General features: G+C 44.0%; 6 protein-coding genes across 6 annotated transcripts; all 6 read left to right on the forward strand.

The window, feature by feature from the left end:
* The first annotated feature begins 3,900 nt into the window (after window positions 1-3,900).
* LOC138370139 (putative uncharacterized protein DDB_G0286901) lies at window positions 3,901-5,355 on the forward strand. Its single transcript, XM_069334129.1, has 2 exons — window positions 3,901-4,040; window positions 4,986-5,355. Exons 1-2 carry the CDS (start codon window positions 3,901-3,903, stop codon window positions 5,353-5,355), a joined length of 510 nt encoding a protein of 169 aa, XP_069190230.1.
* A 191-nt stretch (window positions 5,356-5,546) lies between these two features.
* Window positions 5,547-6,655, forward strand: LOC138370140 (uncharacterized). The gene is made up of 2 exons (XM_069334131.1): window positions 5,547-6,229; window positions 6,265-6,655. Exons 1-2 carry the CDS (start codon window positions 5,547-5,549, stop codon window positions 6,653-6,655), a joined length of 1,074 nt encoding a protein of 357 aa, XP_069190232.1.
* A 117-nt stretch (window positions 6,656-6,772) lies between these two features.
* Window positions 6,773-7,487, forward strand: LOC138370141 (uncharacterized lipoprotein SSP0535-like). The gene is made up of 2 exons (XM_069334132.1): window positions 6,773-6,809; window positions 7,126-7,487. Exons 1-2 carry the CDS (start codon window positions 6,773-6,775, stop codon window positions 7,485-7,487), a joined length of 399 nt encoding a protein of 132 aa, XP_069190233.1.
* A 20-nt stretch (window positions 7,488-7,507) lies between these two features.
* Window positions 7,508-8,665, forward strand: LOC138370142 (putative uncharacterized protein DDB_G0286901). The gene is made up of 2 exons (XM_069334133.1): window positions 7,508-8,126; window positions 8,295-8,665. The coding sequence occupies exons 1-2, from the start codon at window positions 7,508-7,510 to the stop codon at window positions 8,663-8,665; spliced, it is 990 nt and encodes a 329-aa protein (XP_069190234.1).
* Window positions 8,666-9,361: 696 nt separating this feature from the next.
* On the forward strand, window positions 9,362-11,145 carry LOC138370143 (GATA zinc finger domain-containing protein 14-like). Its single transcript, XM_069334134.1, has 4 exons — window positions 9,362-9,596; window positions 9,823-9,939; window positions 10,113-10,345; window positions 10,633-11,145. The coding sequence occupies exons 1-4, from the start codon at window positions 9,362-9,364 to the stop codon at window positions 11,143-11,145; spliced, it is 1,098 nt and encodes a 365-aa protein (XP_069190235.1).
* Window positions 11,146-14,794: 3,649 nt separating this feature from the next.
* On the forward strand, window positions 14,795-16,662 carry LOC138370144 (uncharacterized). The gene is made up of 3 exons (XM_069334135.1): window positions 14,795-14,932; window positions 15,286-15,620; window positions 16,110-16,662. Exons 1-3 carry the CDS (start codon window positions 14,795-14,797, stop codon window positions 16,660-16,662), a joined length of 1,026 nt encoding a protein of 341 aa, XP_069190236.1.
* Window positions 16,663-27,963: the final 11,301 nt, after the last annotated feature.

Raw genomic sequence — 27,963 nt, forward strand, 5'->3', positions numbered from 1 at the left:
GGGATCAGTCCTCGGACTAATACTCTTTCTGATCTACGTAAATGATCTCCCAGAAGGAATTGACTCGTTCCTCTCGATGTTTGCTGATGATGCAAAAATAATGAGGAGGATCAAGACAGAGGAGGATAGTATGAAGCTACAAGATGACCTAGACAAACTGAAGGAATGGTCTGAAAAATGGCTACTAAAGTTCAACCCAAGGAAATGTAAGGTAAAGAAACTAGGAGGAGGAACTAGGAGGCCAGTCACTGGATACCGAATGGGAGATGAAGTTTTCACGAAACGGACTGAGAGACAGAGAGAAAGATCTGGGAGTTGATATCACGCCAAACCTGTCTCCTGAAGCCCACATCAAAAGAATAACATCAGCGGCCTATGCAAGGCTTCATGAGGTTATCTTGAGATGATTTCGGGGTTTAGTGTCCCCGCGGCCCGGTCCTCGACCTGGCCTCCAGCCCCAGGAAGCAGCCCATAGCAGCTGTCTAACTCCAGGTACCTATTTACTGATAGGTAACAGGGGCATCAGGATAAAAGAAACATTTTGCTCATTTGTCTCCGACTCCACCAGGGATCGAACCCGGAACCTCAGGACTACGAATCCGAAGCGCTGTCCACCCAGCTGTCAGGCGCCCTGGTGGCTAACATCAGAACTGCTTTCAGAAACCTGTGTAAGGAATCCTTCAGAACCTTGTATACCACATATGTAAGACCAATCCTGGAGTATGCGGCCCCAACATGGAGTCCGTATCTAGTCAAGCACAAGACGAAGCTGGAAAAGTTCAGAGGTATGCCACTAGGCTAGTCCCAGAAGTAAGAGCCATGAGTTATGAGGACAGACTACGTGAACTGCACTTCATGTCGCTGGAAGACAGAAGAGCTAGGGAAGACATGATCACCACATACAAAATTCTCAGGGCGAATTGACAGGGTAGACAAGGATGGATTATTTAACACAGGTGGTACACGCACAAGGAGACACAAGTGGAAGCTAAGTACCCAAATGAACCACAGAGACATTAGAAAGAACTTTTTCAGTGTCAGAGTAGTTAGTAAATGGAATGCACTAGGAAGTGATGTGGCGGAGGCTGACTCCATACACAGTTTCAAATGTAGATATGATGGAGCTTGCGAAGCATAGGAATCTGTACTCCAGTAGATTGACTGGTGAAAGGCGGGACCAAAGAGCCAAAGCTCAATCCCCCAAGCACAACTAGGTCTCTCTCTCTCTCTCTCTCTCTCTCTCTCTCTCTCTCTCTCTCTCTCTCTCTCTCTCTCTCTCTCATCTCTCTCTCTCTCTCTCCTCTCTCTCTCTCTCTCTCTCTCTCTCTCCTCTCTCTCTCTCTCTCTCTCTCTCTCTCTCTTCTCTCTCTCTCTCTCCCTCTCTCTCTCTCTCTCTCTCTCTCCTCTCTCTCTCTCTCTCTTCTCTCACTCCCTCTCTCACTCTGTCTCTTTCCTTTTCTCTGCTCCTTCCTGACTACCCTAGCACAACATAGTAGGTAAGGGAACAAACGTGACAGGTAGACACACGACTGGCACAGGGAAAGAGTCGAGTGACCAAATGAAGGAGATGTTTGACCAAATTTGTGAGGATATCAGCAAGGAAATGTAGGAAATGAGGAATACACTAAGCAACCTGCATAGTGAGCTGTTAGAAGCAAATGAGGAGATAAGGAAACTCAAAAGAACAATAATCATTAGGCTCAGCATCAGATAAGCATACCAAGAAAAGATGGAAATGTATCAATGAAAGGGACTGCCACTGTACATGCAACATTTGCAGAAATGCTAAGAAAAAATCCAGATGCAATATCCACAGTGAAGGAAGTAGCCATGAAAGCAGCCACCTCACAAGAAGCAGCAAGGTGCACTAGTCAGCTGCTGGAGAGGAAAAGATCAGTGGGCATTAATGAACGGGAAGGCTCCAGTAAAACATAATGGAATGGTAAGGACATTGCGGCAGTGAGAGGGATCCTACAAGGGTTACAGATGGAACGGGTTGGAAAAAGCATAGAGATTGTTTTTCAAGGCTAGGTTGGTACAACAAGGACAGCGATTGCCTGATAAAGATAGTTTTTAAAAATGAGATCTTTAAGGAGGCAATTCTAGCAAGGAAGAGTCAGCTGTTCTGTGTGAAAGGTTACATGAAAGTATTCCTCCAGAGGGACATAATGAGGGAAGAGAGAGTAATGACAGCAGAAGCAAGGAAGAAGTGAAGAGGGAGAGGAGAGAACCAGGGAACCAAACCCCAAACACAACAGTCCCAGAGGGGAGTGGGGAACTTCCAACCTGCACCCCAGAAACCCCAGAATAGAGGACAACACCCTCAACTTCCAACCCATATAAACTCTTCTTACCCTGAACCCTCCCTGTCCTCATTCACATTTTCATTCAACCCTCCCTCCCCCTCACCACATACCCTCCATGTCCCCCCCTTCCCCCACACCCCATACTCTCCCTGTCTCCCCTTTTCCCTTCATCCCTTTCCTTCCCTTTCCCCCCCTTCCCTTGCCCCCCCCCTCTCCCCCAACCCTCGGCACAGAGTCCTCTGAGACCCTGTTAAACAACTCACAAATTCCCACACCTATGGAACGACTTCCTCCATCAGCAGCAAGACCAACAAGAATAGGCAGGAGAAAGTGAGTTTTATGGCAATGTATACAAATATAGATGGAATTACAAATAAATCCAGTGAACTTGGAGAATGGGCAAGAGATGAAAATCCAGATATAATAGCACTCATAGAAACAAAACTATCGAAACCCATAACAAATGCAGTGTTCCTGCAGGAATACTATTTAGTTAGGAAAGAGAGGGAAGGAAGAAATGGAGGAGGAGTAGCTCTGCTGATAAAAAGAGAATGGAGTTTTGAAGAGATGGTTATCCAGGGTTGTGAATGTTTCAGTGACTACATAACAGGTACCATAGCAATTGGGGGGACACAAAATTATAGTAGTAGTCATACATAACCCCCCCCCCCCCTCTCACCAAATAACAGAAGACCCAGACAGGAATATGACAGAAACAACATAGCCACTATTAATATAATGGAGAGAGCAGCTTCTGTCACTAGAAGGAACAGGTTCAGACTACTAATCATGGAAGACTTCAACCACGGGAAGATAAATTGGGAGACCAGAGACCCACACGGAGGCCCAGACACATGGAGAGCTAAGCTGCTGGACGTTGCAATAAGAAACTATCTAAGTCAACACATCAAGGGACCGACAAGAATGAGAGGAGAGGATGATCCAGCTATGCTTGATCTGATATTCACCATGAATGAGTCGGATAAGGGTAGATAAGTTGGAAGCCACGATGGACTATGTCATCCAAAAGTGTCAGGAGACATTAGACAGGTTTATCCTCCCCCCCAAAAAAAAATAAGAACCAAAAGAAGAAACCGCGGTTTAATAGGGCAAGTATGGAAGCAAAAAACAGAAGGGTTTGGAGGAACTTCCGAAATAACAGAACAGCAGAAAGCAGAGAGAGATACCAGAGAACCAGGAATGAGAATGTCAGTGTGAGAAGAGAAGCAGAGACAGTATGAAAATAATATAGCTAACAAAGCCAAGGACCGATCCTAAGCTACTCTACAGCCATATCAAGAGGAAAACAACAGTGAAAGAACAGGTGATGAAACTTAAAACGGGTGAGGACAGGTACACAGAAAATGACAAAGAGATGTGCTACTGATCAAAACAACAGCGCCATTGATCAAAACAACGGCGCCACTGATGAAAACAACTGTCCCACGTATCAAAACAATGGTGCCATTGATTATAACAAAAGGCACCACTGATCAAAACAGCAGTGCCACTGATGAAAACAACGGTTCCACTGATCAAAACAACGGTGCGACGGATGAAAACAACGAGGCCTCTTATCAAAACAACGGTGCAAATGATCAAAACAACGGTGGCCACTGATCAAAATAACGGTGCAGCTGATCAAAACAACGGTGCCACTAGCCAAAACAACAATGCAACTGACCAAAACAAGGGTGCCAATGTTCAAAACAACGGCTCCACTGATGAAAACAGGTGCCACTCGTCAAAACAACAGTGCGACTGATCAAAACAACGGTGCAACAGATCAAAACAACAATGCCACTTATCAAAACAACTATGCCACTGATAAAAACAATGGTGCAAACTGTTCAAAAAAACGGTGCACAGGTGAAATTAACGGTGCCATAGATCAAAATAACTGCGTCACTGATCAAAAGAACAGCGCAGATGATCAAAACAGCTGAGCCACTAATCAAAACAATGGTGCCACTGGTCAAAACAACGGTGACACGGACAAAAACAACGGTGCCACTGAAAAAAGATACGGTGCCATTGATGAAAACAACGGTGCCAATGATGAAAACAACGGTGGCACTGATCCAAACAAAGGTGCCCCTGTTCAAGACAATGGCTCCACTGATGAAAACAGTGGTGCCATTCGTCGAAACATTGGTGCCACTGATTAAAAACATCGGTGCATCGGATCAAAACATCGGTGCATCGGATCAAAACAACAGTGCCATTGATCAAAAAACTATGCCACTGATCGAAACAACGGTGCCACTGTTTGAAACAACAGTGCAACCGATCAAAGTAACGGTGCCAATGATCAACACAACGGTGGCACTGATCAAAACAACAGCGCCACTGATCAAAACAACGGCACCACTGATCAAAACAACTGCGCCACGTATCAAAACAATGGTGCCACTGATTATAACAAAGGCACCACTGATCAAAACAACAGTGCCACTGATCACAACAACAGCGCAACTGATCAAAACAACAGTGTCACTGATCGAAACAACGGCACCACGGATAAAAAAAACGGTGCAACAGATCAAAACAACGGTGCCACTGATCAAAACAACTGTGCTACGGATCAAAACAACGGTGATACGGATAAAAACAATGGCGTCACTAATCAAAACAACGGTGCAATGATCAAAACAACGGTGCCACTGATCAAAACAACAGTGGCACTGATGAAAACAACGGTTCCACTGATCAAAACAACGCTGCGACGGATGAAAACAACGGTGCCTCTTATCAAAACAACGGTGCAACTGATAAAAACAACGGTTCCACTAATAAAAACAACGATGCGATGGATGAAAACAACGGTGCCTCTTATCAAAACAACTGTGCAACTAATCAAAACAATAGCACCAATTATCAAAATAACGGTGCAACTGATCAAAGCAACGGTGCTGCTCATCAAAATCACATAGTCAAGTTCCAAAACCACGGTGCCACTTATCAAAACAACGGTGCAACTGATCAAAACAACGGCGCCACTGATCAAAATAACATTGCTACTGATCAAAACAACGGTGCCACTGATTGAAACAACGGTGCCACTGATCAAAACCACATAGTCACAGACCAAAACAACGGTGCCACTGAACAAACTACAGTGCCGCTGATCAAAACAACGGTGCGCTTGTTCAAAACCACGGAGTCACAGACCAAAACAACGGTGCCAATGAACAAACAACAGTGCCGCTGATCAAAATAAAGGTGGCACTGATCAAAACAATGGTTCCATTGATCAAAACAACGGTGCCGCTGTTCAAAACAACGGTGCCACTGACCAAAAAAAACAGTACAACTGATCAAAACAACGGTGCAACTGATGAAAATAACTGTGCCATTGATCAAAACAACAGTGCCACTGATCAAAACAACAGTGCCGCTGTTGAAAACAACGGTGCCACTGATAAAATAAACAGTACTACTGATCAAAACAACGGTGCAGCTGACGAAAACAACGGTGCCACTGATCAAAACAGCTGCGTCACTGATCAAAACAACGGTGCCAATGATCAGAACTACGGTGCTACGGATCAAAACGACGGTGCCACGGATAAAAACAACAGTGCAACTGATCAAAACAACGGTGTAACTGATCAAAACCACTGCGTCATTGATCAAAACAACGGTGCCACTGATCAAAACAATGGTGCTATGGATCAAAACAACGGTGTAACTGATAAAAACAACGGTTCCACTGATCAAAACAACGGTGCGACGGATGAAAACAACGGAACCACCTATCAAAACAACGGTGCCACTGATCAAAACAACGGCGCCACTGATGAAAATAACGGTGCTACTGATCAAAATCACGGAGTCACAGACCAAAACAACGGTGCCGCAGGTCAAACAACAGTGCCGCTGATCAAAACAATGGTGCCACTGATCAAAACAACGGTGCCGCTGTTCATAACCACGGTGCCACTGATCAAAACAACAGTGCTACTAATCAAAACAACGGTGCAACTGATGAAACCATCGGTGCCATTGATCAAACTAACTGCATCAATGATCAAAACAACAGCGCCGCTGATCAAAACACCGTTGCCACTGATCTAAACAACGGGGCAACTGATCAAAACAACTCTGCAACTGATAAAATCAACGGTGCCACGGATCAAAACAACTGCGCAACATATGAAAGTAACGAAGCCACTGATCAAAGCAACGGTGCCAATGATCAAAAGAACGGTGCTGCTGATCAAAACAATTGTGTCACTGATCAAAACAATGTAACCACTGATGTAAACAACGGTGCCGCTGATCAAAACAACGACTCCACTATGCAAAACAACGATGCCACTGATCAAAACAACGGTGCCGCTGATTAACGCGACGGCGCCTCAGATCATAACAACGGTGCTACTGATCAAAACAACGATGCTGCTGATCAAAACAACCGGGCCACAGATCAAAACAACGGCGCCACTGATCTAAACAACGGTGCCATGGATCAAAACAACGGCGCCAATGATCAAAACCATGGTGCCATTGATTAAAACAACGGTGCCACTGCTCAAAACAACAGCGCCACTAATCAAAACAACCGCACCACTAATCAAAACAATGGTGTCGCAGATCAAAACTACGGTGCCACAGATCAAAACAACGGTGCGACAGATCTAAACAACGGTGCCACTGATCAAAACGACGGTGCCACTGATCAAAAGAACAGCGCCACTGATCAAACAAACGGCGCCACTGATCAAATCAACTGCTCTACGTATAAAAATATTGGTGCCACTAATCATAACAACGGCATTACTGATCAAAACAACGGTGCACCTGATCAAAACAACAGCGTCACTGATCAAAACACACATTGCTACTGATCAAAACAACGTCATCAAGGATCAAAAGAACAGTGCAACTGATAAAAACAATGGCACAATTGATCAAAACAGCAGTGCCACACTTAAAAAACGGTGTGACGGATCAAAACAACGGTGCCAATTATCAAAACAATGGTGCCCTGATCAAAACAACGGCACCACAGATCAAAACAACGTTGCTGTCGATCAAAACAAGGGTTTCGCTGATCAAAACAACGGAGCCACTGACCAAAACAACGGTGCTGCTGATCAAAACAACGATTGTACTGATCAAAACAACGGTGCCGCTGATCAAAACAACGGTACCACTGATAAAAAATGGTTCCACTAATCAAAACAGCAGTGCAACCGATGAAAACAACGACACCACTGATCAAAACAACTGCGTCGCTGATCAAAGCAACAACGCTGATGAATAAAGCAACTGTGCCACTGATCAAAACAATTGTGCCTCAGATTAAAACAACGGTGCCACGGATCAAAACAAGTGCGTTACAAATCAAAACATCGGAGCTACTGATCAAAACAACGGTGCCATTGTTCAAAAAACGGTGCACAGGTGAAATTAACGGTGCCACTGATCAAAATAACTGCGTCACTGATCAAAACAACAGCGCAGATGATCAAAACAACTGTGCCACTAATCAAAACAATGATGCTACTAATCAAAACAACGGTGACACGAATAAAAACAACGGTGCCACTGATAAAAGATACGGTGCAACTGATGAAAACAAAGGTGCCACTGATGAAAACAATGGTGCCAGTGATGTAAACAACGGTGGCACTGATCGAAACAAACGTGGTACTGTTCAAAATAATTGCTCAACTGATGAAAACAGTGGTGTCATTCGTCGATACATCGGTGCCACTGATCAAAACATCGGTGCATCGGACCAAAACATCGGTGGATCGGATCAAAACAACAGTGCCACTAATCAAAGCAACAATGCCACTGATCGAAACAATGGTGCCACTGTTTGAAACAACATTGCAACTGAACAAAACAATGGGGTCCATAATCAACACAATGGTGCCGATAATCAACACAACAGTGCCACTGATTAAAACAACAGCGCCACTGATCAAAACAACTGCGCCAAGTATCAGAACAATATTGCCACTGATTATAACAAAGGCACCACTGATCGAAACAACAGCGCAACTGATCAAAACAACAGTGTCACTGATCGAAACAACGGCACCACGGATCAAAAGAACGGTGCAACTGATCAAAACAACTGTGCCACTGATCAAAACAACGGTGCTAATGATCAAAACAACGGTGCCACTGATCAAAACAACAGTGCAACTGATGAAAACAACAGTTCCACTGATCAAAACAACGGTGCGATGGATGAAAACAACGGTGCTTCTTATCAAAACAACGGTGCAACTGATCAAAACAACGGCGCCACAGATCAAAATAACGGTGTTACTGGTCAAAACAACGGTGCCGCTGATCAAAACAACTGTGCCATTGACCAAAATCACATAGTCACAGACTAAAACAACGGTGCCACTTATCAAAACAACAAGGCAACTGATGAAAACAACGGCGCCAGTGGTCAAAATAACGGTGCTACTTATAAAAAAACGACGCCGTTGATCAAAACAACGGTGCCGCTGATTAAAACCACGGTGATTTTGATCAAAACAACAGTGCCAATTATCAAAACAACAGTGCCGCTTTTCAAAACAACGGTGCCACTGAAAAAAACAAGAATAACACTGTTCAAAACATCGGTGCAACTGATAAACACAACGGTGCCACTGATCAAAACAACTGCGTCACTGATGAAAACAACGGTACCACTGATCAAAACAACGGTGCCACTGATCTAAACAACGGTGCTACTGATCAAAACAGCGGTGCAACTGATAAAATCAACGGTGCCACGGATCAAAACAACTGCGCAACTGATTAAAATAACGGAGCCACTGATCACAGCAACGGTGCCAATGATAAAAAATACGGTGCTGCTGATTTAAACAATAGTGCAACTGATCAAAACAAGAGTGCCACTGATCAAAATTTTACGGAGTCACTAACCAAAACAACGGTGCCACTGATCAAACAACGGTGCCACTGATCACGACAACGGTGCCACTGGTCAAAACAACAGCGTCACTGATCAAAATAACAGTGCCACCGATCGAAACAATGTCACCACGGATCATAAGAACGGTGCAACTGATAAAACAATGGCACAACAGATCAAAACAACAGTGCCACAGATAAAAAACGGTGCAACGGATCAAAACAACGGTGCCACTTACCAAACAATGGTGCCCCCAGATCAAAATACTGGCACCACTGATCAAAACAACGTTGCCACTGATGAAAACGACGGTGCCAATGATAGAAATCACGGAGTCACAGATCAAAACAACGCTGCCACTGATCAAAACAATGGTGCTGCTGATCAAAACAACGATGGTATTGATCAAAACAATAGTGCCGTTGATCAAAACAACAGTGCCACTGATAAAAAACGGTGCCACTGATCAAAACAACCGTGCAACTGATGAAAACAACGACGCCACTGAACAAAACAACTGCGTCGCTGAACAAAACAAAAGCGCCGATGATTAAAAAACAGAACAAAACAATGGTGCTTCATATCAAAACAACTGTACCACGGATCCAAACAACTGCGCTACAGATCAAAACATTGGAGCCACTGATCAAAACAACGGTGCCACTGATCAAAACAACGGTACCACTGATCAAAATAACGGTGCCACTGTTCACAACAACGGAGCCAATGATGAAAACAGAGGTGCCACTTGTCAAAACAACTTTGCCACTGATCAAAACAACAATGCAACGGATCAAAATAACAGTGTCATTCATCAAAATACCTATACCACTGATAAAAACAATGGTGCCACTTAAAAAAACGGTGACACTGATCGAAACAACGGTGCCACTGATCAAAATAACGGTGCATAGGTGAAATTAACGGTGCCACTGATATAAATAACTGCGTCACTAATCAAAACAACAGCGCACATGATCAAAACAATCAAGATACTAATCAAAACAATGGTGCCACTGATCAAAACAACAGTGACACCGATAAAAACAACGGTGCCACTGATAAAAGAAACGGTGCCACTGATCAAAACAATGGTGCCACTGATGAAAACAACGGTTACAACGATGAAATCAACGGTGCCACTGATGTAAACAAATGTGCCACTGTTCAAAACAACTGCTCCACAGTGCCATTCGTCGAATCATTGGTGCCACTGATCAAAACATCTGTGCATCGGATCAAAACATTGGTGCATCAGATCAAAACATCGGTGCATCGGATTAAAACAATAGTGCTACTAATCAAAACCACTATGCCACTGATCGAAACAACGGTGCCACTGTTTGAAACAATTGTGCAACTGATAAAAACAACGGTGCCACTGATTAACACAACGGTGACACTGATCAAAACAACGGCGCCCTGTATCAAAAGAATGATGCCACTGATCAAAACATCAGTGCCACTGATCAAAACATCCGCGCCACTAATCAAAACAATAATGTCACAGATCAAAACTACGGTGCCACAGATCAAAACAATCGTCGTACTGATCATAACAAAGGCACCACTGATCAAAACAGCAGTGCGACTGATCAAAACAACAGCGCAACTGATCAAAACAACAGTGTCTCAGATCGAAACAACGGCACCACGGAACAAAAGAACGGTGCAACTGATCAAAACAACGGTGCCACTGATCAAAACAACAGTTCTGCGGATCAAAACAACAGTTCTACGGATCAAAACAACGGTGCCACAGATAAAAACAACGGTACAACTTATGAAAACAACGGTGCTAATGATCAAAACAACGGTGCCACCGATCAAAACAACAGTGTCACTTATGAAAACAACGGTTCCACTGATCAAAACAACGGTGCGACGAATGAAAACAATGGTGCAACTGATCAAAACAATTGTGCCTCATGTTACGAATCTTACTAAGATTCTGGCATTACTCTTGATTCTCATATTACGTTATTGTCTTGTTCTCTAATTAATATTGCATCCAGTTGTATGATATAAGGTTTTGTATGTTATATATATAACATAGCATGCTGTGTAGTGTGTGTGAGGCTTTTGGTGTTAGATTTCTCATGTAGTTTCTCCTTGTGGGCGGTTGACCATATTTGGATATGGCCAGTGTGTGGGAACATTGTTGTCAACCGAGTGTCTATAGTTTTACCTTTATTTATTCCCATATTTGGTTGCCGTATTATTGTATGGAATGTTGTACCAGTGTTTACTACTCTTTAGTTTGACAATGTTTTGAATATTAGTGCTGCATTTTGTTATTAGAATTTCCACAATGTTTATGTGGACGTTTAGTTGATTTCTTGGTAGACGTTTAGTCGACGTTTGGCCTGCGGATCAAAGTGTGGGCAGTAGCGTGGCGGCTGTTGTCGAGAGGAGTTGTGTTTTAAGCTAAGTCATTGGTCACTGTTATTTTAGCCCATATAAATGTTAATTATCTGGTTAGATGATTTGAGTATTACTATTGATTAATCCATGTTCTGGTGACATTGCTCATGTCTCAATAATTAATTTCATTCTATGATATTGCATGCTGAAGAATATTTCTGGCTATTATTTATACATTTATTTGTTGTTATGTTTGTCCCCCTTAGCATAAATATATTGATCTCCATTTTATGCAGTGATGTAATTATACCCCTAGACATCTGTTGGCAAGGCCGATTTATTATCATTTCTTTACACTGCGGGGAGAAGAACCTTATCTAGTCTCAAGGGTGGTAACACCTCAGACCAAATCAACCGTGCCACTGCCAAAAAAAACAGCTCAACTGATCAAAACATCAATGTTACTGATCGAAAAAAACGGCACCGCGGATCAAAAGAACGATGCAACAGATCAAAACAACGGTGCCACTGATCAAAACAACGGTGCTACTGATGAAAACAACGGTGCCACTGATCAAAACAACGGTGCCACTGATCAAAACAACGGTGCTACTGATCAAAACATCGGCACCACGGATCAAAAGAACAGTGCAACTGATCAAAACGGCGGTGAAACTGGTTAAAACACCGGCGTCACTTATCAAAACAATGGTGCCACAGATCAAAACAACAGGGCCACTTATCAAAACAACGATTGCACTGAACAAACAACGGTGCGACTGATCAAAACAACGGTGCTACTTATCACATGAACGGTGCCACTGAATAAAACACGGCACCACTGATCAAAATAGTGGTGCCACTGATTAAAACAATGGTGCTACTAATAAAAAAAAGATGAAACTGATCAAAACAACAGTGCAATTGATCAAAATAACGGTGCCACTGATCAAAACAACGGTGCGGCTGTTCAAGAAACGGTGCCACTGATCAACACAACTGTGCTGCTGATCAAAACAACAGGGCCACATATCAAAATAACGGCGCCACTTATCTAAACAACGGTGCCTCTGATCAAAACAATGGTGCCACTGATCAAAAAACCTGTGCCACTAATCAAAACAATAATGTCACAGATCAAAACTACAGTGCAACAGATCAACTGATCGTAATAACTGTGCAATGGATCAAAACAACGGCGCCAATGATCAAAACCACGGTGCCATTGATCAAAACAACGGTGCAACAAATCAAAACAACGGTGCCACTGATCAAAACAATGGTGCTGCTGATGAAAACAACGATATGTACTAATCAAATCAACGGTGCCGCTTATCAAAACAACGGTGCCACTGATAAAAAACGGTGCCACTTATCAAAACAACGACGCTACTGAACAAAACAACTTAACTGCGTCGCTGACCAAAACAACAGCGCCGATTATTAAAACAACTGTGCCACTGATCAAAACAATTGTGCTTCAGTTCAAATCAACCGTGCCACTGATCAAAACAACAGCGCAACCGATCAAAACAACAGTGTTACTGATCAAAACAATGGCACCGCGGATCAAAAGAACGGTGCAACTGATCAAATCAACGGTGCCACTGATCAAAACAACGGTGCTACAGTATCAAAACAACAGTGCCACGGATAAAAACAACGGTGCAACTTATCAAAACAACAGTGCAAATGATCAAAACAACGGTGTCACTGATAAAACTAACGGTGCTACTGATCAAAACAACGGTGCCGCTGATCAAATCAACGGTGCCACAGATCAAAACCACATAGTCACAGACCAAAACATCGGTGCCACTGATCAAACAACAGTGCCGCTGATCAAAACAACGGTGCCACTGATCAAAACCACAGTCATAGACCAAAAACAACGGTGCCACTGGTCAAACAACAGTGCCGCTGATCAAAATGAACGTGCCACTGATCAAAACAATGGTGCTACTAATCAAAACCACGGTGCCGCTGATCAAAACAGCGGTTCCATTGATCAAAACAAAAGTGCCCCTAATCAAAACAACGGTGCCGCTGTTCAAAACAACGTTGCAACTGATGAAAACAACTGTGCAACTGATGACAACAACGGTGCCACTGATCAAAACAACTGCGCAACTGATCAAAACAACTGAGCAACTAATCAAAACAATGGACATACAGATCTAAACAACGGTGCCACTGATAAAAACAACGGTGCCACTTATCAAAACAATCGTGTTACTGTTCAAAATAACGGTGCCACTGTTCAAAACAATGGTACAACGGATCAAAAGAACGGTGCAACTGATCAAAACAACAATGCCACTGATCAAAACAACAGTGTCACTGTTGAAAACAATGGTGCTATTGATCAAAACAACAGTGCCACTGATCAAAACAACACTGCAACTGATCAAAACAATGGTGCCACAGATCAAAACAACGGTGCTATTGATCTTGAGATTATCTTGAGATGATTTCGGGGCTTTAGTGTCCCCGCGGCCCGGTCCTCGACCAGGCCTCCACCCCCAGGAAGCAGCCCGTGACAGCTGACTAACACCCAGGTACCTATTTACTGCTAGGTAACAGGGGCATTCAGGTGTGAAAGAAACTTTTGCCCATTTGTTTCTGCCTCGTGCGGGAATCGAACCCGCGCCACAGAATTACGAGTCCTGCGCGCTATCCACCAGGCTACGAGGCCCCCATCAAAACAACGGTGCCACTGATCAAAACATCGGCATCACGATTCAAAAGAATGCTTCAACTGATCAAAACAACGGTGCAACTGATTAAAACAACGGCGTCACTGATGCGACGGATCAAAAGCAACGGTGCCACTTATCAAAAGAACGGTGCCATTGATCTAAACAATGGTGCCACTGATAAAAAACTGCACTAATGATCAATCAAAACATCGGTGGCACTGATCAAAACAATGGTGTTGCAGTGATCAAAACAGCGGTGTCAAAGATCAAAACAACGGTACCACGGATCAAAAGAACGGTGCAACTGATCATAACAACTATGCCACTGATAAAAACAATTGTGTCACTGTTCAAAACAACGGTGCTATTGATCAAAACAACAGTGAAATTGATCAGGACAACAGTGCAACTGATCAAGACAACGGTGTTACTGATCAAAACAAAGATGCCTTTGATCAAAACAACGACCAACTGTTCAAAACAACGGAGCTATTGATCAAAACAACGGTGCAACTGATCAAAACATCGGCACCATGGGTCAAAAGAACAGTGCAACTGTTCAAAACAATGGTGCCAGTGATGAAAACAATGGTGCCACTGTTCCAAACGTCTTTGCCACTGATCAAAACAACGGTGCCACGGATAAAAACAACGGTGCCAGTGATCTTGAGGTTATCTTGAGATGATTTCGGGGCTAAGTGTCCCCGCGGCCCGGTCCTCGACCAGGCCTCCACCCCCAGGAAGCATCCCGTGACTGCTGGCTAACTCCCAGGTACCTATTTACTGCTAGGTAACAGGGGCATCAGGGTGAAAGAATTTCTGCCCATTATTTCTCGCCGGCGCCCGGGACCGAACCCGGGACCACAGGATCACGCGTCCAATGTTATGTCCGCTCAGCCGCCGGCTCCCTAATGAAAACAACGGTGACACTGATCAAAACAACGGTGCCACTTATCAAAACAACAGCGCAACTGATCAAAACAACAGTGTCACTGATTGAAACAACGGCACCACGGATCAAAAGAACGGTGCAACTGATCAAAACAACGGTGCCACTGATCATAACTGTGCTACCGATCAAAACAAGAGTGCCACGGATAAAAACACCGGTACAACTGATCAAAACAACGGTGCAAGTTATCAAAACAACGGTGCCACTGATCAAAACAACAGTGCCATTGATGAAAACAACGGTTTCACTGATCAAAACAACGGTGTGACGAACGAAAACAACGGTGCCACTGATCGAATTAACGGTACCGCTGATCAAAACAATGGTGCCACAGATCAAAACCACATAGTCACAGACCAAAACAACGGTGCCACAGATAAAACAACAGTGCCACTGATCAAACAACAGTGCTGCTGATCAAAATGAAGGTGCCACTGATAAAAACAATGGTGCCACTGATCAAAACAACGTTGCCGCTGATCAAAACAACGGTTCCATTTATCAAAACAAAAGTGCCCCTGCTCAAAAACACGGTGCAGCTGTTCAAAACAACGGTGCCACTGATCAAAACAACAGTGCCACTGATCAAAACAACGGTGCAACTGATGAAAGCAACGGTGCAACAGATGAAAACAACGGTGCCACTGATCAAAACAACTGCTTACTTATCAAAACAACGGCGCGACTGATCAAAAAAACTGCGCAACTGATCAAAACAACTGAGCAACTGATCAAAACAACTGCGAAACTGATCAAAACAACGGTGCAACTGATCAAAACAACAGTGACAGTGATCAAAACAACGGTGCAACAGATCAAAACAGTGATGCCACTGATAAAAAACTGCACTAATGATCAAAACATCGGTGGCACTGATCAAAACAATGGTGTGTCAGTGATCAAAACAGCGGTGTCAAAGATCAAAATAACGGTGACACTGATCAAAACAACGGTGCCACAGAACAAAACATCGGTGCCACTGATCAAAACAATTGTGTAACAGATCAAAACAACGGTGCCACTGATCAAAATAACGGTGCCTCTTATCAAAACCACGGTGCAACTGATCAAAACAACGGCGCCACTGATGAAAACAACGGTGCCACTGATAAAAGTGACGGTGCCACTTATCAAAACAATCGTGCCACTGTTCAAAACAACGGTGCCACTGTTCAAAACAACGGTACCACGGATCAAAAGAACGGTGCAACTGATCAAAACAACTATGCCGCTGATCAAAACAACAGTGTCACTGTTCAAAAAAATAGTGCTATTGATCAAAACAACAGTGCCACTGATCAAAACAACAGTGCAACTGATCAAAACAACGGTGCCACAGATCAAAACAACGGTGCTATTGATCAAAACAACGGTGACACTGATCAAAACATCGGCACCACGATTCAAAAGAACGGTTCAACTGATCAAAACAACGGTGCAACTGATTAAAACAACGGCGTCACTGATCAAAACAATGGCGCCACACATCAAAACAACGATGCCGAAGATTAAAACGACGGTGCGACGGATCAAAACAGCGGTGCCACTTATCAAAACAACGATTGCACTGATCAAAACAACGGTGCGACTGATCAAAACAACGATGCGACGGATCAAAAACAACGGTGCCACTTATCAAGAGAACGGTGCCATTGATCTAAACAATGGTGCCACTGATAAAAAAAACTGCACTAATGATCAAAACATCGGTGGCATTGATCAAAACAATGGTGTGTCAGTGATCAAAACCGGTGTCAAAGATCAAAACAACTGTGACACTGATCAAAACAACGGTGCCACAGAACAAAACATCGGTGCCACTGATCAAAACAATTGTGTAACAGATCAAAACAACGGCGCCACTCATCAAAATAACGGCGTCACTGATAACAACATCTGTGCCAATGTTCAAAACAACGGTACCACGGATCAAAAGAACGGTGCAACTGATCAAAACAACTATGCCACTAATATAAACAATTGTGTCACTGTTCAAAACAACGGTGCTATTGATCAAAACAACAGTGAAATTGATCAAGACAACAGTGCAACTGATCAAAACAACGGTGTTACTGATCAAAACAAAAAGGCCTTTGATCAAAACAACGGGCAACTGTTCAAAACAACGGAGCTATTGATCAAAACAACGGTGCAACTGATCAAAACATCGGCACCATGGATCAAAAGAACAGTGCAACTGTTCAAAACAATGGTGCCAGTGATGAAAACAATGGTGCCACTGTTCCAAACGTCTTTGCCACTATCAAAACAACGGTGCCACGGATAAAAACAACGGTGCCAGTGATCTTCTTGAGGTTATCTTGAGCTTATTTCGGGGCTTAATGTCCCCGCGGCCCGGTCCTTGACCAGGCCTCCACCCCCAGGAAGCAGCCCGTGACAGCTGACTAACTCACAGGTACCTATTTACTGCTAGGTAACAGGGGCATCAGGGTGAAAGAAACTCTGCCCATTATTTCTCGCCGGCGCCCGGGACCGAACCCGGGACCACAGGATCACACGTCCAATGTTATGTCCGCTCAGCCAGTGACTCCCTGATCAAAACAACGGGGCTACAGATCAAAACAACGGTGCCACACATCAAAACAACGGTGTCACTGATCAAAACAACGGTGCCACTGATCAAAACAACGGTACCAGTGATCAAAATAACGGTGTCACTGATCAAAACAACAGTTACCAGTGATCAAAACAACGGTGCCACTGATCAAAACAACGGGTAGAGCGTCACTCTTGCCTCGCTATCTTCTTTAAGGCACCATTGGATGCCATTTTTTCAGGAGATTTAACGATCGAATCTTTCAGAACAGTTTTCTGGTCACTGTGTGAGATATCTCTCATCGCACCTGTGTGAGATATCTCTCATCTCACCTGTGTGAGATATCTCTCATCTCACCTGTGTGAGATATCTCTCATCTCACTTGTGTGAGATATCTCTCATATTACCTGTGTGAGATATCTCACATCTCACCTGTGTGAGATATCTCTCTTCTCACCTGTGTGAGATATCTCACATCTCACCTGTGTGAGATATCTCTCATATTACCTGTGTGAGATATCTTACATCTCACCTGTGTGAGATATCTCTCATCTCACCTGTGTGAGATATCTCACATCTCACCTGTGTGAGATATCTCTCATATTACCTGTGTGAGATATCTCTCATCTTACCTGTGTGAGATATCTCTCATCTCACCTGTCTGAGATATCTCTTATCTCACCTGTGTGAGATATCTCTCATATTACCTGTGTGAGATATCTCTCATATTACCTGTGTGAAATATCTCTCATCTCACATGTGTGAGATATCTCTCATCTCACCTGTGTGAGATATCTCTCATATTACCTGTGTGAGATATCTCACATCTCACCTGTGTGAGATATCTCTCATCTCACCTGTGTGAGATATCTCACATCTCACCTGTGTGAGATATCTCTCATATTACCTGTGTGAGATATCTCTCATATTACCTGTGTGAGATATCTCTCATCTTACCTGTGTGAGATATCTCTCATCTCACCTGTCTGAGATATCTCTTATCTCACCTGTGTGAGATATCTCTCATATTACCTGTGTGAGATATCTCTCATATTACCTGTGTGAAATATCTCTCATCTCACATGTGTGAGATATCTCTCATCTCACCTGTGTGAGATATCTCTCATATTACCTGTGTGAGATATCTCACATCTCACCTGTGTGAGATATCTCTCATCTTACCTGGTCACTGTGTGAGGTATCTCTCATGTTGATGGTGTGTACTAGAGACCAATGTTGGTGGTGTGTACTAGAGACCAATGTTGGTGGTGTGTACTAGAGACCAATGTTGGTGGTGTGTACTAGAGACCAATGTTGGTGGTGTGTACTAGAGACCAATGTTGGTGGTGTGTACTAGAGACCAATGTTGGTGGTGTGTACTAGAGACCAATGTTGGTGGTGTGTACTAGAGACCAATGTTGGTGGTGTGAACTAGAGACCAATGTTGGAGGTGTGAACTAGAGACCAATGTTGGAGGTGTGTACTAGAGACCAATGTTGGAGGTGTGAACTAGAGACCAATGTTGATGGTGTGTACTAGAGACCAATGTTGATGGTGTGTACTAGAGACCAATGTTGGTGGTGTGTACTAGAGACCAATGTTGGTGGTGTGTACTAGAGACCAATGTTGGTGGTGTGTACTAGAGACCAATGTTGGTGGTGTGTACTAGAGACCAATGTTGGTGGTGTGTACTAGAGACCAATGTTGGTGGTGTGTACTAGAGACCAATGTTGGTGGTGTGTACTAGAGACCAATGTTGATGGTGTGTACTAGAGACCAATGTTGGTGGTGTGTACTAGAGACCAATGTTGATGGTGTGTACTAGAGACCAATGTTGGTGGTGTGTACTAGCGGCCTCCAACTTGTTTAGTAACTCGTCGCTAGTTAGTTACTAGTATTATAGGTCACGGGAAGTTAATAGATGCATCGATAGATAGAAGGAGGGTAAGGGGGATGTGGGGAGGGGGATGGGGAAGGGGATGGGGAAGGGGGGGGACTGGGAGGAGGAGGGAGGGGGTGAGTAAAACATTCCATCTTTCTGAACAAATGATAAGAGATTGTGTGTGTCTGGTTATCCCTCCCTCCCTCTCTCTCCCTCTCTCTCCCTCTCTCCCTCCCTCCCGCTGCGCCATTGTGCTGATATTCACTGGTGCGTCTCACTCTCTTTATCTCCTTCTGTGCCTCACTTCCCTCTTCCTCTTTCATTCTGTGTCTCACTGCTTCCTGCCTCAGTCTCCCTTGCTCTGGCGTCCTCTTCCCTCAGTCCTAGAGACACTCTAGACGTCGGGGTCAGGAAGTCTTTCTCGCAGTGGGCACCCTAGGAGCCTACTTCCGCTTCTCTTGGTCTGCAGGCCCTGGCGAGGCAGTATAGGCCTATACAAGCCCTGACGAGGCAGTATAGGCCTATACAAGCCCTGGCGAGGTAGTATAGGCCTATACAAGCCCTGGCGAGGTAGTATAGGCCTATACAAGCCCTGGCGAGGTAGTATAGGCCTATACAAGCCCTGGCGAGGTAGTATAGGCCTATACAAGCCCTGGCGAGGTAGTATAGGCCTATACAAGCCCTGGCGAGGTAGTATAGGCCTATACAAGCCCTGGCGAGGTAGTATAGGCCTATAAGGCCCTGGCGAGGTAGTATAGGCCTATACAGGCCCTGGCGAGGTAGTATAGGCCTATACAGGCCCTGGCGAGGTAGTATAGGCCTATACAGGCCATGGCGAGGTAGTATAGGCCTATACAAGCCCTGGCGAGGTAGTATAGGCCTATACAGGCCCTGGCGAGGTAGTATAGGCCTATACAGCCCTGGCGAGGTAGTATAGGCCTATACAGGCCCTGGCGAGGTAGTATAGGCCTATACAAGCCCTAGCGAGGTAGTATAGGCCTATACAGGCCATGGCGAGGTAGTATAGGCCTATACAAGCCCTGGCGAGGTAGTATAGGCCTATACAAGCCCTGGCGAGGTAGTATAGGCCTATACAGGCCATGGCGAGGTAGTATAGGCCTATACAAACCCTAGCGAGGTAGTATAGGCCTATACAGGCCATGGCGAGGTAGTATAGGCCTATACAAGCCCTGGCGAGGTAGTATAGGCCTGTACAGGCCCTGGCGAGGTAGTATAGGCCTATACAAGCCCTGGCGAGGTAGTATAGGCCTATACAGGCCCTGGCGAGGTAGTATAGGCCTATACAAGCCCTGGCGAGGTAGTATAGGCCTATACAGGCCCTGGCGAGGCAGTATAGGACTATACAAGCCCTAGCGAGGCAGTATAGGCCTATACAAGCCCTGGCGAGGTAGTATAGGCCTATACAGGCCATGGCGAGGTAGTATAGGCCTATACAAGCCATGGCGAGGTAGTATAGGCCTATACAAGCCCTGGCGAGGTAGTATAGGCCTATACAGGCCATGGCGAGGTAGTATAGGCCTATACAAGCCCTAGCGAGGCAGTATAGGCCTATACAAGCCCTAGCGAGGCAGTATAGGCCTATATAGGCCCTGGCGAGGCAGTTTTTTTTTTTTTTTTTTTTTTTTTTTTTTTTTTTTTTTTTTTTTTTTTTTTTTTTTTTTTTTTTCTACCACAGACGTGGCCACACATTTACAATGCTAACCAGCATATATACATTTTCTTCTGTCCTCCATGGACAGGGTTAGAGAAGTGTTAAACATACAGTTCAAGGGTTTATTGAACACTCAACCACAGAAGGTGATTCGGTGCTTTTAAAATGCTAAGCTAACCTACATACGTAAATACAAAGATACACAGATTTACGTACGCCCTACATAAAGTATTAGATGTGTCTTTTACATAGTGTCATTAATGTACATTCACAAAGGTGAAATGTAATTCTGATCAGCTTCCATATTTGCTTTATACCCATACATATACATACACACACACACATACACATACATATATACACACATACATGCATTCACATACATTTGTCTCATTTACCCTGACAGGGTGAGGTAGCTGATAAAGAAACTAGTGTGCAATTAAGCACTTAATCACTGAAGGTGATGAAGGTGCTTTTACAAGCTCAGGTTATATAGTTACATCACATACATACATTGTATGATTGATACATTACACGGTCAATTTTGGATACAAGTCCAATATATCATCAAGTGTTCCAGTACTCATATAGTAACTACAGAGTTCAGCATACCTTAGCCCAGGAGGGCGAAAGTCAGTCAGTATGGGACATTCTACAATATAATGTTCAAGAGAGTGCATGTTTTCTCTTTCACAAAGTTGACACATTGTGTACTCGACATTTGGGTTTTGAGAAAGCTGCCAGATACGTCTATATCCCAGGCGTATTCTGGCCACTATAACATCACATTGCCGGGTTCTTGTTCTATTAGTCTCATATGTGAATGTCTCCTCACGATATCTATCATAATATTTAATGCTACAACTTTCAGGTCTTTGAGAATTTGTTAGGTCGGTGAGATTTTCATTAGATATTTGTTTAAGTATTCTCTTTGTCACTGCTAATGAAACACCCATATCAATTTCTACCACTGGTTTTCTGCAAGCTGACTTAGCAAGCATATCAACAGTGTCATGCCTTGAGATGCCAACATGTGATGGTATCCATAGGAATTTAATCTCAAATCTGTTTTCTTTGGCAGCTAAAACATTCATTCGAATATCACTGACTATTTTCTGGGTGTCACTACTATGTGCGTTCAATGCCAGGAGTGCACTCTGCGAGTCACAGTATATAAGTCCACTGCCTTTGTCTTTTAAAAATTCAGTGGCAAGGTATATGCCTGCAAGTTCGGTTTGAGTTGTACTTGCCCAGTCATTGACGCGCTTCATTGCTGTATGTACGAGAGAAGATTGTTCAAATATGTTACATGCACATCCGGTACATCGTCCACCTTCTTCTACAGAGCCGTCGGTATAGCACTGATAAACATCGTTACCCATACTCTGAGTACTTTCAGTGATGCTTTTCAGTGTTAACTGTTTTAACAATGTAGTGTGCACACTATCTTTCTTGGGCGCATTTACAAAATCAACTGATAGATCCCAGTTATCCCATGGAGTAATTGGCTGATTAATCATTAGTAGAGTTGGGTACATATTTAATATTTTGATGGAGTTGGCTACCTTGTAGAACCAATATACATAATCAGATTTCGTTCTTCTTCTATAGACCTCAGGTGAGTGTAGCATATTAGAAAGTTTAGCTTGAAACTTCATGTGTTGTCTAGATCTACTCAATGCCTTCACGCCGAAAACTGTGCTAATAGACAAGATTCTCTCACTTATGGTAGGTAATTTTAACTCTGCTCTCATGTTAACTATTCTCGTGGACTTTGGAGCCCCAAGGATGAGACGCATAGCTTCATTTTGCAAGGTTTCAAGAGATTTCAGCTCTTTGTCAGTATACAGTGTGAGATGTAGAGCATTGTAGTCAATCACAGAGCGTATAAATGATACATAAAACATTCTAGCAAGTCTCACGTTAAGCCCATGATTGACACCAACAAGGACCCGCAAGGGCTTTAATCTCTCCCAAAGTCTCCTCTTGAGAGAAGAAAGGTACCCAGGGTCGTTAATGGGGACACCAAGGTATCTGTAAGACTCGCAGTTCTCAAGTGCTCGCCCATCTATATGATAATTGGGTGGTGGAATACCACATGGAATGAGGGCACGAGTTTTCTGTACAGAGATAAGGAGGCCACATTCCTCAGCTCTAGTAGCAAAAGCGTCGAGCAGAACTTGCATTCTAGGCTCGGTGGCAGCCTGTAAACATATATCATCAGCATAACAAATGACAGTGTCTTCATTATTAGTTGGAAGATCTTTAATAAGTTTATGCATCAGAACGTTGAACAATAAGGGACTGAGGACCCCTCCTTGTGGAGTTCCCAGTTCAAAGTGTTTGCTCTCTGTGCTTTTAACACCATTAAACAAAACATATGCTGTTCGATTAGACAAATAGCCCTTTATCCATTTCAGTAATTTTCCTTGTATTCCCAGCTCGGCAAGCTGTTCCAGTATGATTCCTCTGTTTGCTGTATCAAAAGCTGCTGCTAGGTCGATGAAGACTGTTTGGGGGGAAGCTTCAATATGTGCGAAGTACTCAGCAAAACAGTGTTGTGTACTGAGCCCAGGCATAAATCCAAACAGTTGGGGTGACAGGTGCCCCTGTATACGATACATGAGTCGGTTAAGAACAATACGTTCAAGCACTTTACAAACACACGATGTTAAAGATATGGGTCTATAATTATCTGAGTGTGGTTTGGGGATAGGAACAATGACACTCTTTGTCCAAGCATCAGGTAATACTCCTTCACGTAAACTCATTCTGTACAACACTAATAGTGGATTACCTGGTACGTGTGAGACTAATCTCAGTAGACTGTAAGTAATACCATCCTCTCCAGGAGCAGTTGATTTTCCCATCTTTAGTGCATGATTTAATTCCCATTCAGTTACATCATTAAGGTCCGACACGTCGATAGCTGTACAGGCAAGATTGATGGTTCGTTGTCTGTTGGGGCGTGTGTCATCAAGTTTGTGCTGTATGTTAATTGGGAGTGAGTCGTAGCTCGATGTTATTGCCCATTGATCAAGGAGAATGTTTGCTTGTTCTAGTGGGCTGTGGTGCAGCGGTTTGGTTGGGCAGCTTCTAGAGATTTTCCGTATCTTTTCCCAAACTTCAACAAGTGTTGTTTGCTCATTTATACTTTGTAGGAACTCTTCCCAATGTTTATTACGTATGACGTTGCTCATGTCTCTCACCTCTCTATTTGCAACTAGAAATGCATGCAGGTCACCTTGTGCTTTGGTTCGTTTGTACGTATCTCCAAGCTGCCAAACTCGTTCATGTTCTTTAACAAATACGGGGTCAAGGACCCACTTGGGTGGTGGCGGGTGTTGTCCACTTCTGCTAGGCTTACGACCTGTTCCCCAACACACCCATGTGTCATAGTAGGTAGTAATCGTATCAACGAGATCTCTGGAGAAGGCTTGTACATTCGTTATTGTGTAATCTTGATACCATTTTGATATACAATTAATAAAGTGGTCATGCAAGCCATATGGAATATTCATTTTCCGTCTCTGATGTCTATTAGGAACATCACACTATACCTCATAGGAAGCAGAAACTGCATAGTGATCACTAACTAAGTGATTTACCAACGAACATTCCATCCTATCTTGCACAAGGTTTCTACCCATTACATAATCAAGTCTGCCTCCCAATAAATGAGTTTGGGTATCCGTAGTATACACGGTTAATCTGTTGTCATAAACATATTTGATAAATTTGCATCCATTATCGTTGTTAGTACTGTCTCCCAGCGTAATATGTCTAGCATTAAAATCTCCCATGTATATTGTCCCATGATTGTCTAGATCTGGGAACAATGTTACATTGAGTTTCTGGCTTCTGGCATATACGTTGAGGAATGAAAAGTGGCCTGCTGTAGTTTGTACATGAAAGTGATGGTACTGTGTGTGTACATTGTGTGACGTGCTCACAAGAATGTGCGGTAAATCACTTCTGACGTAAGTTAATAGGCCTGTGGCGTTACTGTTATTATAGGATGCATACCCTCTGATCTTTGGTGGGGTTTTGTTTATCATATTGGACGTGTAGGGCTCCTGTAAAGCAATTATATCTATGTTGTTACAGGTAACATATGCAATTAGGTCATTCAGTCTTTTGTTGATGCTACGAATGTTCCAACTGAGAAACCTAATGGTTCTTGTGTCAACAGCAGCCATCGTCTTGGTGGTGTTCCTCCCTGGGACTGGTGGTCCCATTGTTGTCCTTGTCCCACTTACACAATGCGTCAATAAGTGACTGTACTACGTAAAGAGCCACACCAACCTGGCGTTTGGTGTCGTCAGGAACATCTGGTGACATCATTAGATTCTTGATCACTGAGGAACTCGGGATGGTCCGCGAGTGAATGCTCTCTGTAAGTCGTATGGCATAATTACTGTCACGCAGAATATTATCCTTTTCATTCTCGTACTTGGCTTGAGCGCGTTCCTTAAGGTCATGAATCATTTTAAAATATTCTGATGCAGGTCGACTTCCTTTTTCAGTTAATGTTTCTGTGTCACTATCACTGTTGTCATCCCTGAGTTGACTGACGACGTCGCTGCCACCGCCTCCGTTGTCGCCGCTGCTGTCGCCGCTGCCGCTGCTGCTGCTGCTGCCGCCGCCGCCGCCGGCGCTGCTGCTGCTGCTGCTGCTGCTGCCGCCGCCGCCGCCGCCGCCGCCGCCGCCGCCACCACCACCACAGGAACCTTTACCAGCGCGGGCCACGGCTGTGACACAGCTGCATAGAGGCTGCTGTATCTCTTGTGAAGGAGCCTGACGTAGCACCTGTATAATTTCAGTCAGTTCAGCTACCTGTGCTTGCAAGGTTGCCAACTGTTCTTTAACTGTTGTATCAGGCTGTTGTGTGTTGTCAGGGGCGTTGCTGGTACTGTCACCACTATGGGATGGGTCAACAGTACTAGAGCCGGCATCAGTAGACACTTGTTGTGTCTCGGGCACTTGCCTCCTTGTGCCAAGGGAGGCTGGCCGTTTGGTACAGTCTGAGTGCCAGATGGTGACTCCCTCCATACCACATCTGAAACACTTCAGCGGCGGTTTAGACGGAGCCACAGATTCAGGATGTTGTCCTGCTTCTGGTGCAGTGTTCTGTTGCTCCTGTTCCTGCTTTCTTTGGTCTCTGGTCTTCTTATACTGACAGTCCTTCAGTGGATGAGGACCGGAACAGAGAGCACACTTGGGTGTGGGGCAGAAGCAGTACTTAGCTATGTGGCCACTGCCACAGCACTCGTAACACTCCACAGGGTTCGGCTCCCACACCCTGAACGTGCTGGGGGGCGCATACAACCCACCAAACCAATACTGGTCAGGTGGCGGATCAGGCTTTTTCCAGACTATGATTATTTGATCAGTAGGCTTACCATTCTTGGTCAATCTTCGTGCTCTGTGTACCCCGTCTAATTCATAGGCCCACTCTAGTGGATACCTGTGACTGTACCTGTAGACTAGGTATTCATCCATCTTCTTGTTCCGTGTTGGATTATCTAGAGGGGAGAGCTTTACATCACCTATTTTCCCTTGTAGAAGAGCCTCCACAACCTGCTGCTTCTCTCTTGAAACATACACATATGGAGAGTTGACATGTGGACGAAGCACGCCTGCAGAGCCAGGTGGGTACACCACGCTCAGTTTCTTACTCCACACAATCCTGTCAGCCACACTCGTGCCTTTAGGGAAGGTCAGACGTGTGTACTCGCTCCTTGGTGCTATCGGACGCCTTCCACCCTGTTGTTCACCAGGCTTCTGTTTCCCTTGTTTCCTTCTCTGAGGCAGTATAGGCCTATACAGGCCCTAGCGAGGCAGTATAGGCCTATACAGGCCCTAGCGAAGCATTATAGGCCTATACAGGCCCTAGCGAGGCAGTATAGGCCTATATAGGCCCTGGCACAATCAGATGTCTCTGATTGTGCCTATGGCACCTCTGCTCTTTAATGGTTATATTCTGCATTTCCTTCCATATCGTTCACTCCAGTATGTTGCTACTATAATGTGCAAATTAGGGACCTGGCCATGCAGTATTTTCCAGGTATATATTACTTGATAACTCTTCTGCTTTCTAGTGAGTACATTTTGAGAGTTTTGAGAGATCTCCCAGTAGTTAACGTGTTTTATCGTGTCTCTGCGTGTCGTATATGTTCTCTGTATTCACTGTTTTTCATCAGTCTCTCCTGCCCTGAAGGGGAAAGTGAGTACTGAGCTGTACTCAAGACGGGAGGTCTTGATATCATGTTAAATATTACCAGTGACTTGACTCGCATGAACATTGTGATGTGACAAATCCCTGGATTTAAACGTTCTCATAATGCTTTTATTTTGCTGGCTGTCGCTATATATTGTCAATTATGCTGCATAAATATTAGGGGCCAGACCGTTATTCTCAGCTCCTTTACGTGATGTATTTCTTCTATGTGTAGACCTGACTGTGTCTGTACCCACCCTGGAAACACAAACCGTAACTGTCTCTATTTTCCGCTTGTTACAACTTGTAATAAAGTTGTTACATCTTGGCTTAACGTGTTTATGACGTATTAGAACGTTGTTACAACTTGCTATATTGGTTGTTATAACTGGTTAGGAGGTGTTAAAACTTGTTCGAAC

This window comes from Procambarus clarkii, chromosome 31 (assembly GCF_040958095.1).
Source record: "Procambarus clarkii isolate CNS0578487 chromosome 31, FALCON_Pclarkii_2.0, whole genome shotgun sequence".
In the NCBI taxonomy this organism is placed as follows: domain Eukaryota; kingdom Metazoa; phylum Arthropoda; class Malacostraca; order Decapoda; family Cambaridae; genus Procambarus; species Procambarus clarkii.